The sequence below is a fragment of the Aulostomus chinensis genome, chromosome 21 (genome assembly GCF_037954235.1).
Source record: "Aulostomus chinensis isolate RoL2024-O1b breed Wild chromosome 21, RoL_Achi_v1.0, whole genome shotgun sequence".
NCBI lineage: Eukaryota > Metazoa > Chordata > Actinopteri > Syngnathiformes > Aulostomidae > Aulostomus > Aulostomus chinensis.
In genome coordinates, this window is record NC_141340.1 from 1784750 (window position 1) to 1802870 (window position 18121).

At 46.9% G+C, this 18121-nt stretch overlaps 1 protein-coding gene across 4 annotated transcripts in view; it reads left to right on the top strand.

The window, feature by feature from the left end:
• Positions 1 to 16309, top strand: part of LOC147241321 (gamma-aminobutyric acid receptor subunit rho-3) — a 30560-nt gene extending 14251 nt beyond the window's left edge. For 2 of the 4 annotated variants that reach the window (XM_086191910.1, XM_086191909.1), the window contains 9 exons: positions 6628 to 6740; positions 11591 to 11658; positions 11906 to 12129; positions 12931 to 13013; positions 13643 to 13780; positions 13878 to 14030; positions 14780 to 14841; positions 15347 to 15478; positions 15804 to 16309. In XM_086191910.1, the coding sequence (XP_086048036.1) occupies positions 6722 to 6740; positions 11591 to 11658; positions 11906 to 12129; positions 12931 to 13013; positions 13643 to 13780; positions 13878 to 14030; positions 14780 to 14841; positions 15347 to 15478; positions 15804 to 16106 (1182 nt within the window). In that variant the 5' untranslated portion in view covers positions 6628 to 6721 and the 3' untranslated portion in view covers positions 16107 to 16309. Of the gene's footprint in view, positions 1 to 1641; positions 1822 to 2562; positions 2719 to 6627; positions 6741 to 11590; positions 11659 to 11905; positions 12130 to 12930; positions 13014 to 13642; positions 13781 to 13877; positions 14031 to 14779; positions 14842 to 15346; positions 15479 to 15803 lie in introns of those variants that run through there. The other 2 variants (XM_086191911.1, XM_086191908.1) reach the window with 2 other exon arrangements.
• The last annotated feature ends 1812 nt before the right edge of the window (positions 16310 to 18121 follow it).

Below are 18121 nucleotides of genomic sequence, written 5' to 3' on the forward strand. Positions count from 1 at the left end.
GAGACGACGCTAGAAGTGTAAGTAAAAAAACTGATTCAGGCCCAACTTGAAGCTCAAAAAGCTTCATTTAACTTAATTTTCTAAATCAGCAGGAGAACTCGGCGTCCCCGCACTGCACCCCAAATATACGTCGTAAAGGACAAGTAGAAGGTTGAGCTGACTTCAGTCCTGCTGATGGGGACCTGACAACTTAAGTCTGAACTCCCCGTTCACACGTTCCCCCCCAGCAGCTTTATTCGGGTTCCTTTGGCCAATAATTTTACTTATTTAGCGAAAGAACTTGCACAGAAATCCTCGGCCAGTGGAACCCTGCACAAACATACAGGTTATGATTTCTTTGCATGTGTTGTGGTGTATAAAGAGCAGGTTCTCAGCCAGGTAGAAGGAGAGCGTTCTGGGGACTGTGCGTAAGGTTCACTATGAACCTTCCACAATTGTGCAAGAACCACCTCATTAGTTCTACAGCTCCTGTAGTCCTGAGTTTAGGAGAACGTTTCATTTTAGTTTTAGTGTGGTTACTTCACGTTACCACAGGGAGGTTTGGATGCTAAGAGTTGTCCCCATATGGTTCTGCATAAGAAAGTTGGGTCAAGACAACATGCGATCTTCCCTCTAGATCTCTTTGTTATGTTCTCAAAGCCTTGCTGTGACATCAAAGGAACCTTTAGGGCACCAAGATTCTGACTATCAACCAACATCCTGGGACGTGAGGACGTCCTTTACACCAGAGGAGTTTGTTTACACTCGTTCAAGAGAACACGCGATGCTCCCTCAAGGGCTAACATTCCTCTGAAATACTTCCTCCATGTTCCCAGAGCATCTGAAAGGTTCTGTTAAACTGACCTTGATTCTTGAAGGTTCTGTTAAACTGATCTTGATTCTTAAAGGTTCTGTTAAACTGACCTTGATTCTTCAAGGTTCTGTTAAACTGACCTTGATTCTTCAAGGTTCTGTTAAACTGACCTTGATTCTTCAAGGTTCTGTTAAACTGACCTTGATTCTTCAAGGTTCTGTTAAACTGATCTTGATTCTTCAAGGTTCTGTTAAACTGACCTTGATTCTTAAAGGTTCTGTTAAACTGACCTTGATTCTTGAAGGTTCTGTTAAACTGACCTTGATTCTTGAAGGTTCTGTTAAACTGACCTTGATTCTTGAAGGTTCTGTTAAACTGACCTTGATTCTTGAAGGTTCTGTTAAACTGACCTTGATTCTTCAAGGTTCTGTTAAACTGACCTTGATTCTTCAAGGTTCTGTTAAACTGATCTTGATTCTTCAAGGTTCTGTTAAACTGACCTTGATTCTTCAAGGTTCTGTTAAACTGACCTTGATTCTTGAAGGTTCTGTTAAACTGACCTTGATTCTTGAAGGTTCTGTTAAACTGACCTTGATTCTTAAAGGTTCTGTTAAACTGACCTTGATTCTTGAAGTTTCTGTTAAACTGACCTTGATTCTTGAAGGTTCTGTTAAACTGACCTTGATTCTTGAAGGTTCTGTTAAACTGACCTTGATTCTTGAAGGTTCTGTTAAACTGACCTTGATTCTTGAAGGTTCTGTTAAACTGACCTTGATTCTTGAAGGTTCTGTTAAACTGACCTTGATTCTTTCCCCCACAAATATTTAAAGAACTCAAAATTGGAGCCATCAGGCGTCATCCTGGGAATGTTCTCCGGGATCAGGATGTTGTTCTCCGGGATCAGGATGTTGTTCTCCGGGATCAGGATGTTCTCCGGGATCAGGATGTTCTCCGGGATCAGGATGTTCTCCAGTATCAGGATGATCTGCAGGATCATGATGATCTTCAGAATCATTGTCACAGCAGCGGTATGGCTTGTAGGCTACTTGGTGTGTGTATCTTGTATGCATTTATGCATGTGTGTGTGTGTGTAACCTGAGACGGCAGGTAACACTGGATTAGGTCGCTCAGATTAAATCACAGACAATTTTGACGACCTTTTTTTGTTTGAGCTGCTTCCAAACCTGTGATTCATTTTCTCATACAAAAGCCCCTCTACACACACGCACACACACGTCCGCACACGCGTAGGGACGTGCTCACCTCACACAATCACATACCAGGTGCCTGATTTTTCATTGTGCTGCTGAGAAAATCCTGATTACTGATGGGTGTGTGAGTGTGTGTTTGTAGGTTAGTGAAAGATTGCAGGGGCTGGAGATAAGAGGATTAGCGTGGAATTAGTGTCATTCCTCTATCGCCGGGAGGAATAGATTCATATCGATTTTAATCAGAGAGAGAACAATCCAGAGATAAAACAGAGTGTAGGAGAGGAGGAGTGATTGAAGTTGGAGGGAGGGACCAGAGATTCCCAGAGACGTTCCAGCAGGAGACCGAGGAGACCCTGCGTCCATGCAGAGCTCCATGAATGACAGAGGGAACGTCCCGAGATGTGCCTGGAAGTCTTGCTCTGGAGCTCTCCGGCTGAGGGAATGTCCAGCCGCCGTGGGATGTTTGACCAAAACCGCCAGCATTAGTCAGCAGGACGGTGGACTGCAGAGACGTGGAGCTGGTCGGGAGTGAAGCGCTGGGGGGGGGGGGATGCTGTGGCGGGAAAACCTGTGAAACATGAAGCCGGACGTGCTGACTTGTGTGGCCCTCGCCGTGGCCAGCCTTGTCTCCGTGGTGTCCGGCGATCGCAGGTCTGGACGTAGGAAGCACAAGGAGGTCTTCCTGGGAGAAAACAGCAAGTTCAAGTTCGGAGGGTGAGACGCACCAACACACCTGAGGCTCTGATTTAAAAAGGAAAGGTCAGGGAGTGATTAGCACTACAATACCCATGAGCCTCTGTTTCTAAGGAGCCACAAACGCAAATCAAGGAGAGTTTTATTTTTTGTCTTTGACCCCTGGATATAACCTTGATTTAACTGATGTCCTTGAGATAGACTTTTCAAGTTATGTGCTGTGACCACAAATCACTCAGGTTGTGCGCGATGTTACGTGGCCTAGAAAACCGAGGAACAACAAATGTATGTCAGGCTTTGGGAGTTTGGATGCTTGTCTGGCGCATTAATATCATCCATAACTGCAGGGTGGGTGTTGCCACTGAGATGCTGCAGCTACAAAAGCACGGCGAGCAGCAGGAGCAGCACACCTGCACCATTTATCATAACTTTTAGCTTTGAAAAATTCACGCAAAATTTCAAACAAACAAACAAAAGAGCCGCAAAATGCCACATTTGTGATGTCAAAGTAAAGGTCGCTGGATGATGGCGATAAAGCAGTGACACCTCAGAACGCGTCTCGTACGTCTCTACAATGGGGTTTGGCATTTCACGAACTCACTCAGATGTTTTTCCCACCTTTGTTACTTCTTTGTGACTCCAGGATGCAGAAAGATCCAGCCACTCATGTTTAGCTTGAGGCTAAGGGAGACTGACGGCTAACAACAGCTAAACTGTCCAAAAACGTCTCTTTACCAACTCTCCAGGTCGTCGTCTGCTATAATCCACATCTTCTTAATCCAGTCGTACTATCAATAATCCACAAATACTTGGATATGGGAAGTCAAAAAATAGCTTGAGATCTTGTAAACGGATGAGTCGCTGTCAGGCCCCATTAGCTTCAGGTGGTGTAGACGTGGCTGGCGCTTTCTGCATTCTGGAGTCACAAAGAAGTGATGAGGGAGGGAAAAACGCCTTTGTGAGCTTAGATTCAGATTCAGAAAAGTTAATTTATCTCTGTGGGGGGCATGAAGGGAGCAGAGAGCGGTCCAGCTGGTTACACACCACCACCACCACAACCTACATTAGCGTACTTGAAAGGAGATGAACTATTAGCTCTGCTGTGTTTGCCTGCTATTAGCATCGAGGGACGTTAGCAAGACTAGATTGGTGCTCATCAAATATTCTGGTTTCCAGTGCTGGCATTGCTGTGGTGGCTGAGGTTCATCCCGTCTCCTGTGCCCTCCTGCTGGCGAACATTAAACTGAGCTAAAGACATAAGTGGGGTAATTAGCATAGCTGCTATATTTGGAGAGAGGGTGTGAAACTTGATACTTGATCTGGGCTTGAAAGAAAAGCCTGTGTTCCTCACACTGGAGAGCGTTAAAAATAGCCACAATAAACTGAACTGTCACTTGTAAGTGACTTCAGGAAGTTCCCGTCATCTTCTGCTTCTCGGGGTCCAGCCGGGAGTTTTTGTTCTTCGAGGTTTTCCTCAGAACGAACACAGATGACGTGAGACGCAGAGTGAGAACGCTCACCAGCCTCAGCTGGAACCGACCCGTACCGCTCTTCCTGTGGATTTAGTGTATTCTAAAAGATGCAGCCTTCAGCGATGGTCCTTGCATGAAAGTCTGACTAACACGCCAGTGGCAGACTCAGGAGGCAGGTTAACGCTGGCCACTGCAGCTGCATGTTCCTCAGGTCACGGCGACTGCGAGCGCTGCTGGCAAATAACATCAGTCTCATCTGAGTGGATGGATGAAGTCAATATTTCTGTCTAGTAAGTGTTGCATGTAGCAGAGACAGGCGTACATGCAACAACTGATGGCATTTCCTGATATCTGAACAGCCGAACCCGTTGTGACGCGACACCAGGCTTTGTTAGCCGGTGATCGTGACATAATAACTCGTTATTATGTCACGATCACAAGTCAGAAGCAGCAAAACACACAGTCTTGTGTAATCTCATCCACACAAGATTTTCTCGTACCGATATCCCACCACGACGGGATTATTGAACTTGTCACAAAATACAGCACAATGTCAAGGTAATGCCCCCTTAGCACGACAGAGCAGCATTAAAAAGCTGGAAGGCCTTTCTTGGCCTCCACGTAAATCTGCTTAACGCGTTCTTTTTTTTTTTAGAGTTGATTTCATGGAATTAGCCTGAGGGCTGAGATCAGGGAAACGTTTGTTTTTGGGGGATTGTAGTGTTTAATTCAGGGTTAATTTAAGGGATTATAGGGATTTGGCTCAAATGCATTTCTGACCTCACAGTGTGTGTGTGTGTGTGTGTGTGTGTGTGTGTGTCCTTGTTAGTTTGTGTTAAGGTGCATGACTTTCAAAGAGGTTTTTAATCCGTCAGCAGAGAAAATCTCAAACAGCTTTTATCACTTTCACCGCTGTGTGCTCACCTGTGTAGCGCACGTGAGCGTGTGCTTACCTGCCCTACAAAACACACGCGCTTACACACACACACATACACACACACACACACACATGCACACTCACACACGCACACACGTAGTGCAGCAGAGTCAGCCGGCAGTAATTACACCCTCGACATCCTGAATGTCGTCTCAGAGGGGTTCCATGGCCGAGCGTCAGACGTATATAGCCCTCCACAGGCGTTGCAACCGTAAACTGTGAGCTTATTTTATGTTGCTTGAGGAGAAACATGCTAACAGTGTTGACAGGAGGATGTGTACGGGTGTAGTTTGACCTCTTTTGCTTTGCTATGACATTCTGGAAAGAGCTGCCTCACGAGCGTCACGTCAGATTCCCAGCATCCTCCACCTGACTCCCTCCTCCTCCTCCTCCATCCCGCAGTTAAGGTCTTCACCGGGGAAGTTGCATCCGTAGCAAAGGATTTATTTTAAGACGTATTTTGGGTGTTTTCTTGGTTTTTCCTGCCTTCTGATTAAAACCTGTCCCCGCAGCTGAAGGCTGCCCAGCAGGAGCTCCAGGATATCAGCTGCTGTGGTCTGGACGGGCTCAGTCACGCTTACAGGAAAGTGTCTAAATATCTGGAGGTACTTGGTCACCGTTCCTAGAATGGAAGTTCTGATTGTTCTGGAGGGAAAGTCAGGTTCATCATGTTGAACTTGTTCTCAGGATCTTCTTCCTAAAAGGAGAACAAATTCTCTAAAAACATCCCAGAATGTTTGTTGAAGCAACAGATGAGGAAGCTTCTCAAATACTCTTCTTCTCAGAGACATCCTCAGAATATCGACCTTAAAATCGTTAGTCGTGTTAAGATTTATAGGAACGCTACTTTAAACGATTAATGTCATCGGAGGGTTAGTAAAAGTTTTCTCTGACATCACCAGAACTGGTAGCTGATATCAGCCAATGATGTGGGAGCGTGTCCTCATTGCGGTGAGTGTTACCTGGCGACACAGCGGCCGCTGGCGTTGCCTCTGGCTTGTCTGAGTGTGTGTTGGACACAACTGGCCATGTCATGTCCTGAATGCTGCTCTAGCGCCACCTCTGGTTGGGTGGGAAGTGGAGGGGAGGGTGTGATCCTCCAGGTGGATCCCCTCTCTGTCAGGTGAGAGGAAGCAGCCGATGACGCCGCGTGATGGAGGAAGCGTGTAGGAGTCCAGCGTGAAAGGGCCTTTAAGGACTCATGGGAAATGAAGTATTAATAGCTTATCACCAAATTTGTTCTCAGCTGGTTTTACCTGTCCACAGGTGTCCTGTTGTTTGGTTTGGATTGTAATAAAATGTGTTTAGTGCGAGATGGCAAACACGTGTCCACGTTTGTGAGCTTGTGGACGCTCGGATCAGGCTGAGGTTGCTGAGGGAATGCAGCAGTGGAATACTGAGTTTTGTTCATTTTGTCGAATTAAACCCTCCAATCCTGAACAGACCAATTAATCGTGTGTGTGTGTGTGTGTGTGTGTGTGTGTGTGTGTGTGTGTGTGTGTGTGTGTTTCCTCCTCTCAGGCGAATAGATTACAAGCTGAAGAAGCAGGACAGCACAAAAACACTTCTGATAAAAAGCGAGCAGCTGCTGAGGATCGAGGAGCACGACTTCGCCATGAGACCAGGCTTTGGAGGTGTGTCTGTCTCTCTCTCCCTCTCTCACTCTCTCACTCACTCACTCACTCACTCACACACACATCACTCCTCATCCTACAACGAGCTCTGATGGCCTGATGATGTGACGATGGGCACTGGGTCACCCAGACAACGGATGTGTCAATCCAAAACGCTGACCCAGATTATGCCATTGTGTGGCAGCACGCATGTGTGTGTGTGTGTGTGTGTGTGTGTGTGTGTGTGCGCGCGCGCATTAATGCATTTGAACCACAGTAGGACTCTGTGTGCTCAAATGGGATTGTGTGTGTGTTTGTTTCTTTGTGTGTATTTTTGCATTATAATGAGTGCCTCAGTGTGCGTGTAGGCATTGTGTGAGTTGGGGGGGGGGGGTCGCGTGTATTAATCTGGATTATATTCCAGGTCTGGAGCAGATGGAGGGGTGGCAAACAAGCTGACGTCCGAAATGAAGATCATCACTATCAAACGCACAGCACACAGAACACACTCACTCACACACACACACACACACACACTTTTCAGCAAGTACTTGATCCAGAGCGACAAATGACGCATGTGAAGGAGACAGCGAATGGAAGCCTGGTGAGGACAAGCGCTCACACTCGTCCTTCTCTCCTCCTCTCCTTCCACTCCTGCTCCTCATTTGTCCGCGCCACCTCTGCCGCTGCCCCTGAAAGATCTTTAGGTTTTCATGTTGAGAAATATTTGCTCTCACAGTTGCAATTTATCATCTCAGAATAACGACCAGATTTCTGACTTTAATGACAATCATGAGCCAGACGCGTTTAGCCTCTCCACCGGTGAGGGGCGTGGTTCTCCCGCTGCGGCGAGACGTGGATGTGCGTTTGAGTCGAGGAAATATTCCCGCTTGATTGATGGGGAGGACAAACTGGTTTCGGGTGTGAGTGCTGGACACTCATTCACCCACCTGAGGTCTTTTCATCAGGAGTAAACAGACCTTTTATGTCCAAACAAAGGACAATGCTGTCATTCCTCTTCAGACGACAGTTTGTTCCTTTCATTCTCTCAGCACTCGGAGAGGGGGATCGACCTCCAGCAATCATCGACAGCGCTTCTCTGAGTGGATTTGTTTCCAGTAGAAATCTGACACCAAGCGCGAGCCTCAGTGGGAGCCTCGTCCCACCGGGCTGCTGCACCTCTCGGCCTATCAGCCACATTTGTACCTTTAGAGACTGAGTTTGTTTTGGGGTTTGTTTGGGTTTTTTTGCAACATGACGTCTTACTTTCCACTGCACACTTTGTTTGGCTGGCATCCTGCGTGTATCTGTGGTCCAGCCTGACACTCAGGGTGGGGACAACAAAAGAACCACTGTCTGTCCCGCAGTCCTGTGGCATTTCTGACGACTATAATTTGACATGGACATGGAGGGAAGTCGCAGCTTTCCCTGCCTGTGACCAGATCCAGAATGAGTCGAGGAGGCCGCCATCAAAACCATTTCCTCATCGGGGTCCAGAAATATGAGACATTTCTGGCAAATTTCTTTTGTGTGTCATGAGCTCATTCTGGGAAAAGACTTTTATAAACTTTAATGAATCCCCACAAACTTTACTAAGACAACCACGTCACCATCTCCGAGAAAACAAATACTTGGAATTGATCTGAATTACTTGAACGAGCCACCGACCCTCCAGACGCTACGATACCAGCGCTCCCCCTTCAGGTCACTGGGGAAGATTCCCTCCTGGAGGGAAGGAAGGAGAGGAGGGGAAAAGCAGCAAAGATACCACGTACAGATTAGACCTGGAGGGATGGAGGGATGGATGGATGGATGGATGGAAAGAGGGAGGGAGGGAGGGAGGGAGGGAGGGAGGGATAGATAGATGGATGGATGGAGGGATGAGGGGATGGATAGATAGAGGGATGGATGAATGGATTGATGGATGGATGAATGGAGGGATGAATGGATGGAGGGAGGGAGGGATGGAGGGATGATAGAGGGATGGATGGATGAATGGATGGAGGGATGAATGGATGGATGGATGAGGGGATGGATAGATAGATGGATGGATGAATGGATAGATGGATGGATGAATGGATGGATGGACGGAGGGATGAATGGATGGAGGGATGAATGGATGGATGGAGGGATGATAGATAGATAGATAGATAAGAGAAGTGAAAAATATTTTTAAAATTGTTGTCTAACTGGAAGTGATGAGAACTTGTTTTTCAGTCTGAGCTTCAGCCATTCAAGGGGGAAGTGTGGGAACCCCCCGATGTGGAGTGGCGTTCCTTGAACAGAACGTGTTGAACTTTAGACTAGGACTGCAATCAGCCAAAGAAATTCTTGTTCAACTGAAGCCCTCAAATTTTGACTAAAAATCGACTAATTTTACACATGAAAACTCTTCTGTCAACTACCAGCTCAAACCTGCTGAGGAACATTGAGACGATTGTTTGTGTCAGGTTAGAACAACTGAGCGACCATCGTTGGTCCTGACAGAGCCAGACTGAACACAGGAGCTCAGCATCGCTGAGACACAAATAGACTTTAACTTAAAACTTTACTCTGAAACACAAAAGGCAAGTCCACGGTAAGAATTTTTACCATTAAAACAAAACAATTATTGGACTAAAACACTGAAATATCAATTCTGATGTGTTCATGTACTCAAAACTGACGGGCAACCTGAGGTGGACACGTTAGCTCACCGTTTCTAGGGGACACGCCGTGTTTGTGGTGGAGCTGTGACATGAAAACTGGTGCTGGCAAACTTTGCATTCGACTTTTTTTCCTTTTTCTGTTTTCATGAAATGCTGCCACGCTGCAGACGTCTTTGACGCGGTGGACGAGGACTGACTTGGAATGAAACCGTCAAAATTAAAAAGACATCCATCAAACCACCAGACGTGGGCCTTCTGGTCCTCTTCAGTCTGTCTGTCTTTAGCAGGTCGGGGGAGTCCAAAATAGCAAAAACAAGGGGGGCGTTCAAAGATAGATTGTTATCTGAGAAACAGGGGTGCTTTGGTACTTTGCTCCTGATCAAATTAACGTGGCAAAAAATTGACCAATCAGAATTTTGGTCGAACCAGAACGTATCGACTAGTAAACCGACCAGTCGACTGGGAGATTACAGCCCTACTTTAGACTTTAGAACAGTTAAACCTATTTGCTTCAGTTTAAAGATACATATTCTCCCAGGGTGAGTGAGTGAGAGCGAGAGAGAGAGAGAGAGAGAGAGACTGCCTCAGCTTTTCCCACCAACAACGCTGGTCGTCATAGCGATGCTGAGTGCTGCGTCTGGCCTGCTGGTGGTTGGACGAGTCACCCTGAGATAAACTTCACTAAATAAAGACCTGCAGACATTCAAGAGGAATTAACCTGCTTTACTTTGAGGAACAAAATTTTAAAAAACATACACTTTAAATAACTTTTTTTCCCTTGTTGTCCTTGAGGGCCGAAACAGGAATGGTCAACCACAATCAGACGGAGGTGACTGGGAAACCACGGCGTCCCAGACATGAACGTAGAACATAGGAGTCCTTAAAGTGATACTTCAACCAAACGCTGGGTTCTGCCTTTCAAGTACACACAAATAAGTGTCACAAAGATGTGTTCTTTTCCCCTCCTTCATTGGTGACCCCAGAGTGCAGAAAGATCCAGCCACAGGTGTTAAGCTTGAAGCTAATGAGACTGACGGCTAACAGCAGGTAAACTCCGCTGACAAACTCTCCAGGTCGTCTTCTGGTGTAATCCAGGTCTCCTTAATCCAGACGTATGATCAGTAATCCACAAACTCTTTGATTTGGGGTAAAAACGTACAGAAACATTTCCAGATGAACTGCGTGCGCTAACTTGCAATGCCACTCACTACTCAGAGGTGGTCTCCATTAGCTTCCAGCTAAATATACATGGCTGGCTCTTTCTGCATTCTGGAGTCACAAAGTAGTGATGCAGGAGGGAAAAACGTCAACAACAACTCCTATCAGTGAGTACTTGAAAGACGAGATACTCTTCCTAGATGAAGTAGCACTTTAAACTCGCTTTTTGCGTGTTTAAGTTTGATGTTTTTCCCCATTTGCGCCACTTGTTAACCGCTTGAGTGAACGTTCCAAGAGGTGCATTCCTCTCACTGTTTATCTATAAACACAGAGTACTACATACTACAAGTGTTTATGAGTTCGGGACAATAGGAATATCCTGAAGCTTGCGGTGGAGGAATGAGTTTTAAGTCCTAAAATTAGCCGAGTGCATGATTTCAACAGAGCAGGAGCAGCAAACACGGTCGCGTGGATGATTGTCCTGAAACCCCTCCAGTCTGTCCAGTCATGATTGCTTTGTGGAGGCCGGGCAGCAAACAGCGAGTGACCAGCTGTAATTGGAGCTTGTTTTCGGGGGTGGGGGGGTGTGTGTGGGGGGGTGGTTTGTGCTGTTTTGATATTTCTGGTGTGTTTGTGTGCACCAATCAGGTTGTTCAGTTTTAGCGGTTAAACAAGCTTAATCTGCTAATGAGGCAGATGCAGGGGGGAGAAACAGATGTGGACGGAAGGCTGCAGGCAGCTGGCGGTGAGGACAGAGGACGCTGGCACCAGTAAACATGACGCTGGGATTTATGGAGAATTATAACAAAGGTTGATGTAACGGTTTGATGGTTGATAGGACATTAAGATAGTCATTGAATTGACTGATGTCTGCAAATCTTGACTTCATGACGTTCTAATCTGGCATTATTCTGCGAATAAGAACGTGAGCACTGCTTCACTCCTTCTGCGAGGCCCCCTGGGGAACCGGGGAGGAACTGCAGATGAGAGATCACTTACCACAGTTCCATAACGGCATTCTGGTGTTTGACGAATGTAACAAGTGCTGTTGGTCCGTTGTTGTAGGAGCAGCCATACCTGTGGGCATCGACGTGCAGGTGGAGAGCATCGACAGCATCTCAGAGGTCAACATGGTGAGCGAGGCAGACCTTTAAAGCCCCCTAGTGGCCAGTTATGACCAGAGGGATGAAGCAGTCACATGACATGTTACAGAAGTCCTACAGTCACCTCGTGGTCCACAGCTACGGCTCATTACTGCAGACGTAGTGAACCTGCTACTTCATGCAGAGACGACACCTGCGGTAGAATGTTGTTCTTCACGTGGTCGTTCCACCCTTTATCTAGGAACGCTGATGTGTTCATGGTCTGTCTGTGTGGTAGGATTTCACCATGACTCTGTACCTGCGTCACTACTGGAAAGACGAACGTCTGTCTTTCCCGTCTCGAACCAACCAGAGCAGGACGTTCGATTCACGACTGGTGAAGAAGATCTGGGTTCCTGATGTGTTCTTTGTCCACTCCAAACGCTCCTTCATCCACGACACTACCATGGAGAACATCATGCTGCGGGTCTACCCCGATGGGAACATCCTCTACAGCGTCAGGTACAGGACGGCGGCACCTTAGCAGTGATAAATACCCTGCCTATTGTCTTCTGATGGTCACATTCGAATGTTGCCAGGACAAGAATGACAGCAGCAGCATAACGAGGTGCTAAATGTGTCCATCAGGCTGGGACTCAGTCCTCCATCCATCACGTCCTGCTCCTGCATCAACACACAGGCTTTACGAGCTGCTATAAAGTTTCATCAGTAAAACTGGGAAAGTTCCCTCTTAAAACTGTTGACAGTCACAAGGGTAGCTGGAGGAGAAGCCGGGGCGACTGGGACGCTTCCAAACGGGAGGCGTCTCAACAGGGATCGCGTCCTCGGTGGCAGCGAGCTTCCTGAGCTCCAGTCCCAGAGACAAACCTGACGCCATCTCAGCTCACTGAGTCATTGGGTTTTCAAGAATTAAGTTTTGTTAAAAAAAACTAAAATAAATAAATAAAATGAAAACCGTCAGCAGCCGTCAGGGGGCAGAGCGCCACCTAGTGTTGTGGAGACCGACTCACTGGGGAGAATTCATGGATTTTCCTGGAACTGCAGCTCAGTAGGATGCAAATATCGTCACACAACTACACAACAACAACACGTTCATTTATTCGTGACCTGCAGACATGATTGTGAAACTCGAGACAGAAATGTGGGATATTCCTCGTGTCCTGGTTGAGACGGAGGTCTGGCTCTGGTTTCCGCAGCAACAGTAAGAAAGGTCTCTCCAGGACATGATGGATGTTGTCTGCTGCATAAGTACGATTGTTGTGACAGCTGTAAAAAGTGTGTGTGTGTGTGTGTGTGTTGCAGGGTCACGGTGACAGCGCTCTGCTCGATGGATTTCAGCAGTTTCCCTCTGGACACTCAGAACTGCTCATTGGAGCTGGAGAGCTGTGAGACACACACACACACACAAACAGAAGACACACACGTGCATGCACACACAAACACACACCCGTTTAACTCCACTATTTTCTTAGAAACCACTACCACCTGACATCAGAACACAAAAGGTTCTGAAACTGAACCACAGATTTGATACAGTGGTTCCACATCTGCACTGAGCAGCTCACACTGCTGCAGTTCTACCAAACTACCACATGACCCAACACACACACACACACACACACACACTCATACTCTCTCAAACACACACAAAAATTCTCCTGAGACACTCCACCTTTCCTGTTGTCTGCGACACTGAACATGTCTCTCTCTGTCTCTATGTCTCTCTCTCTGCCTCTCGCTCTGCCTCTCGCTCCGTCTCTCACTCTCTGTCGCTCTCTCTCTGTCGCTCTCTCTGTGTCTCTCTTTCTCTGTCTCTCTCTGTCTGTCTCTCTCTCTCGCTCTCTCCTTGTCTGTCTCTGTCTCTCTCTGCCTCTCTCTCTGTCTCTCTCTTTCTCTGTCTGTCTGTCTGTCTCTCTCTCTTTCTCTGTCTGTCTCTGTCTCTCTCTGACTGTCTCTCTCTCTCTCTGTCTGTCTGTCTGTCTCTCTCCCTCTCTCTCTCTTTCTCTCTCTACAGATGCATACAATGAAAATGACCTGATGCTTTACTGGAAAAATGGGAACGACTCTCTGAGGACAGACGAGATTGTCTTGTCTCAGTTCTTCATTGAGCACTTCCACCCATCCAGTGGCCTGGCGTTCTACAGCAGCACAGGTGTGTGTGTGTGTGTGTGTGTGTGTGTGTGGGGGGGGGGTGCGTGTGTGTATGATGCAGGGGACTAAACATCCTCAGTGTGTCTTGTCTCCGTCAGGTTGGTACAATCGTCTGTTCATCAACTTCATCCTGCGGAGACACATCTTCTTCTTCATGCTGCAGACGTACTTCCCCACCATGCTGATGGTGGTTCTGTCCTGGGTCTCCTTCTGGATCGACCGACGGGCCGTTCCTGCTCGTGTCTCTCTGGGTAACACTCACACACACACTCACACACAATTATCCCTTTTTCGATGTCCTTAAAATGAACCACAGAGGAATTTTAAGACAAACAAGCACAATAAACAAGACCCACGTAGAGGAACGCTTCGCATGACGTTCTCTCTGTTCTAAAAGTCTTGTAGTTCAAAGTTCTCTCCTAAGAACGTTCTTTTTTTTGGTGTTTTGTTTTTGGTTACATTGCAACATTTCAAGGACTTTTGGGAAGTTAAGAAAGCCTTCACATGTGGTTCTCTAGACGTCATAGAAAAAAGTTCTGTTTAGAACTCTTTATGTCCCCAGAAGGTTCTGAGAACAGTGGAAAGGATGATGCCTTGTAACGTTTCCACCGTTCATTAAAGGAGATGTTACTTGGAAGAAGTTGAGAGGATCATTGCTCTAGAACGTTCCCTCTATTTCTTTACTGTACACCACATTAGCAGAAGGTTCCAGGCGGTTCCACGGCAGGGGAACGTTATTCACTGTTACATCACCTCCCCACAACATTTGCACAACTTCCAGCGTCATGACAGGAACTTCCTACAGGACAGAGGGAACATTCTCACACATCCCGGCTGTCTGGGGCTGTTCTGGAACAATCCAAGTCCTTTACCCCAGCTGGGACGCTCTCAGAGGGTTCTGGGAAGGTTGTTTACTAAGACAGGAGCCACCAAAGGTCAAGGGTCACGTTGCGTGTGAAAAGTAGCGTGCTGTGATGTGACACTCATGTCCCTCCTGCAGGTATCACCACCGTCCTCACCATGTCCACCATCATCACAGGGGTGTCCTCTTCCATGCCGCAGGTAACTACTCTGTTTGTCGCGTGTGGTTGGTGATGAGGGACCTGACAGCAAGGTCAAAGGTCAAACCTGTGAGGTGGAAAGATTCCACCAGGAGGATTTTTTTCCTTTATCACTTGTCCTTCATTTCAGGACCTTGGTTTGACCTGATAACCCCAAACAAGGTATTTTGTTTGTCGGTCAACAAGCAGCAGGAACCTGCCCCCCCCACCCCCACCCCCAGGACTGCTGTTGTAAATCTAAAAACAGAAGAAATAAAGAATAATAATAAACGATATATAGTATATAAAGTTATTCAAGTCACTAATGAACATGTAAGACGATCGTACTAGTACTAGTACTAGTACTAGTACTAGTACGAGTCGTATTTTCTTTGAGAAAATATATTTTCACCTATGTTAAATGATGATATATTATTGTTTAATGACATAAATTACAGTGGCAAGCATGTGCAGTATTTGTCACCTGCATGTGTGTGTGTGTGTGTGTGTGTGTCTGTGTTGCCCAGGTGTCCTATGTGAAAGCGGTGGACATCTACCTGTGGACCAGCTTCCTGTTTGTCTTCCTTTCCGTGATCGAGTACGCGGCGGTGAACTACTGCACCACCCTGGAGGAGATGAGGAAGATGAAGCGGGGGAAGGTGAGAAGGGATGTGGCAGCCAGTGCCGCCCTCTAGGGGCTGAACGGGGCACTGCAAGGGTCTAAGCAGACGCCAGTGGCTCTACTTGAACACCTGGACGTCATCACCATTCGATAGAAACCTGAGAGCACTAGAGGGCGCCATCGCCCCTCAACTTAGAGTTGCAGTGGCGGTTAATGAGCGGGAGTCTGTGTGAGGTGTCGCTCTGCTGCTCCATCTGATTGTGACTAATAATTATCAGGCAATAATCAATCATTAATTGTGAGGGAGGAAGTGCATCGTTCCCTCCATGCCTGCTACGTCCGTCTCCATCTCTGTCCTCCAGCTCCCGTCCACCTTCAACGCCAGTCAGGCGATGGCTTTTGACGGCTGTTTCCATGACAACGACATTGAGCTGACTCCGTTTCCCCGGATGACGCCCACCCTGACCTCTGACCCCCTCACCACACCAACACCACTGCAGGACCTCCGCCCCTCAGAGGGCACTCGACTGCGCCGCCAGCGGTCGGTCCGTGAGAACGTGGACCTGCTGGTCAGCAACAGCTACATGATCGACTCGTACTCGCGCGTGGCGTTCCCGCTGTCCTACCTGCTGTTCAACACCATCTACTGGAGCCTGTACTCCTGAGCCCGCCGCCGCCGCCAATTTACCACACCTATTTACCTCGACGTTTGCCTCAATGAGGGAGCCGAATCAAGTTTGAGGGTTTTCTTGGTAACATTTTAACATGTTAATTTAAACCTCATTCAAATCTTTTGTTTCTGAATGTTATGACATTTTTCTCTACTTGTATCTTTTCCCACTAAGCAAAGGGAAACAATGAAATAAAAACGTGCTTTTGGAAATCCAACTTTTTTCTTTAAATGATCTCAGAGCAGCCAAACATTGTTCAAGAACAGTTTGCTCTCAACCGTCGAAACATTTACACCATTTAGCTTTTTAAAAAAGTTTAAGTGGTCCAACAATGGCTCCACAAGTCCGACTGCAACACAGACAAAAAGTCAGGATGGAAAAAATGGATTTTGAGCCTCCAGTTTAACGTTCGGAATTTATTAAACGTTAAACGTCATCACCGTGGCCCCCCAGCAAGAAGGTTGTGGGTGGAGCCCCGGCTGCAGCACGGGGTCTTTCTGGGTGAGTCTCCATGTTCTCCCTGTTCCTGCTGGGTTCTCTCTGGTACTCCAGCTTCCTCCACAGTCCAAAGACTCTTTTACTTCCATAAAAAAGCTTCTTCAGCTTTGTGTTGTATAAAACACACATCACAACTTCTATTTTCTATTCTGGTAATAATAATCATAATAAATGAAAAGGAGAAGAGTTGGAGGGGGAAGATTAACGGTGTACAGAAGCCATGAAAGGCCGTACATGCAATTCCTGTTGATGCCGTTGCTGCAGGGCCCTGATCAGAGCTAATTTCCTGTTTCAGATTGAAGCCTGGAAGCTGCAAATATCTTGTTAAAAAGGATTAATTTATCCTGTTATCACAAGACAAGATCGTAATTAAAGAACTGCAAGCGTGGCCTTTCTCTGCTTCTGTCATAGCGACATCTATTAGCTTTAGCATTCACCGGCCATGTCTTATTTTCAGTTTTATGATATGGAATTAAACTTCCACCTGCACACCAGGAACTATCAGGTGATCACTGGCAACCAGGAAGTTTCACTTTATTTGTTGCATGTTTATTTTTGTTATTCGAAGATGTTGTTGTAGTTCTAGTTGAGAAAGATTCATTGTTTGCCAATCGCTCTTGTCCTCTCCGAGCCCCCGTACTTCTCTGAAAGCTGTGTCACATCGCGGGGACGTTTACGGCTTCTCCCGAGTGACGTAGTTGACGCCTTCCGCGTTGTGGGTGGACGCACGGTTTCCATAGCAACTAAAGCGTTTGCGTTAGGTTCGGACGGAGTTCACCCCAAACCGCAAGGAGAGGAGGGAAATAAGGAAAGTCCGCCCAGGAAGGAGGTGACACAGACAGGTGAGGACCAAAGTTCACCAAAACTGCTGACACCGACCCTGTGTAGTTGCCGCGGGTCGACTTTACGAGCGTCAGTTGGAGTCACGCCGGCGGCTGGCATTTTTAGAGCGAGTTAACGTCACGGCTAACGTTAACCGGCAAACGGCAGACCAGAGCCTCCGGGACGAGCTCAGCCGGTGCTGTTCGCTGGACAGCTTCTCAAAGTTTGTAACACGGGTTAATTAATAGTTTTTACATTCGTAGGAAAATGAGTTGTCACTGGTTGAAGCCAGCAGCTGAAGCAGCTCGGGTCTGAAGACGTTCCCATGGCAAAGCGTGGAAATAAAAAAACATGAAGGGCAAAGAAAATGCTGTTTGGAAGAGAGAAACCTTTTTTTCCTGGAGTGGGAAGTTTGGCAGTCGTAAGTTTTAAATTTAGGAGGTCACAAGTGAACAAAACAGAAGCATAAACAAATGAAAATGCAGTCAGGAAGAAGAGGACATGGATACCAGTTTACTGGCCTTAAAGGTGTCTGACCGTTCAGGATAACTGTTGAAACTGCAGAGGAGGTTGGGAAATGTAGTCCTGATGACTGTCGGTGTCAGACTGAAGATGAGCGGATGAGAAATGGAATGAGATGATATGCAAAGCTCAGAGCTACTAAATTATATTGAAAGGAACTTTGGTTG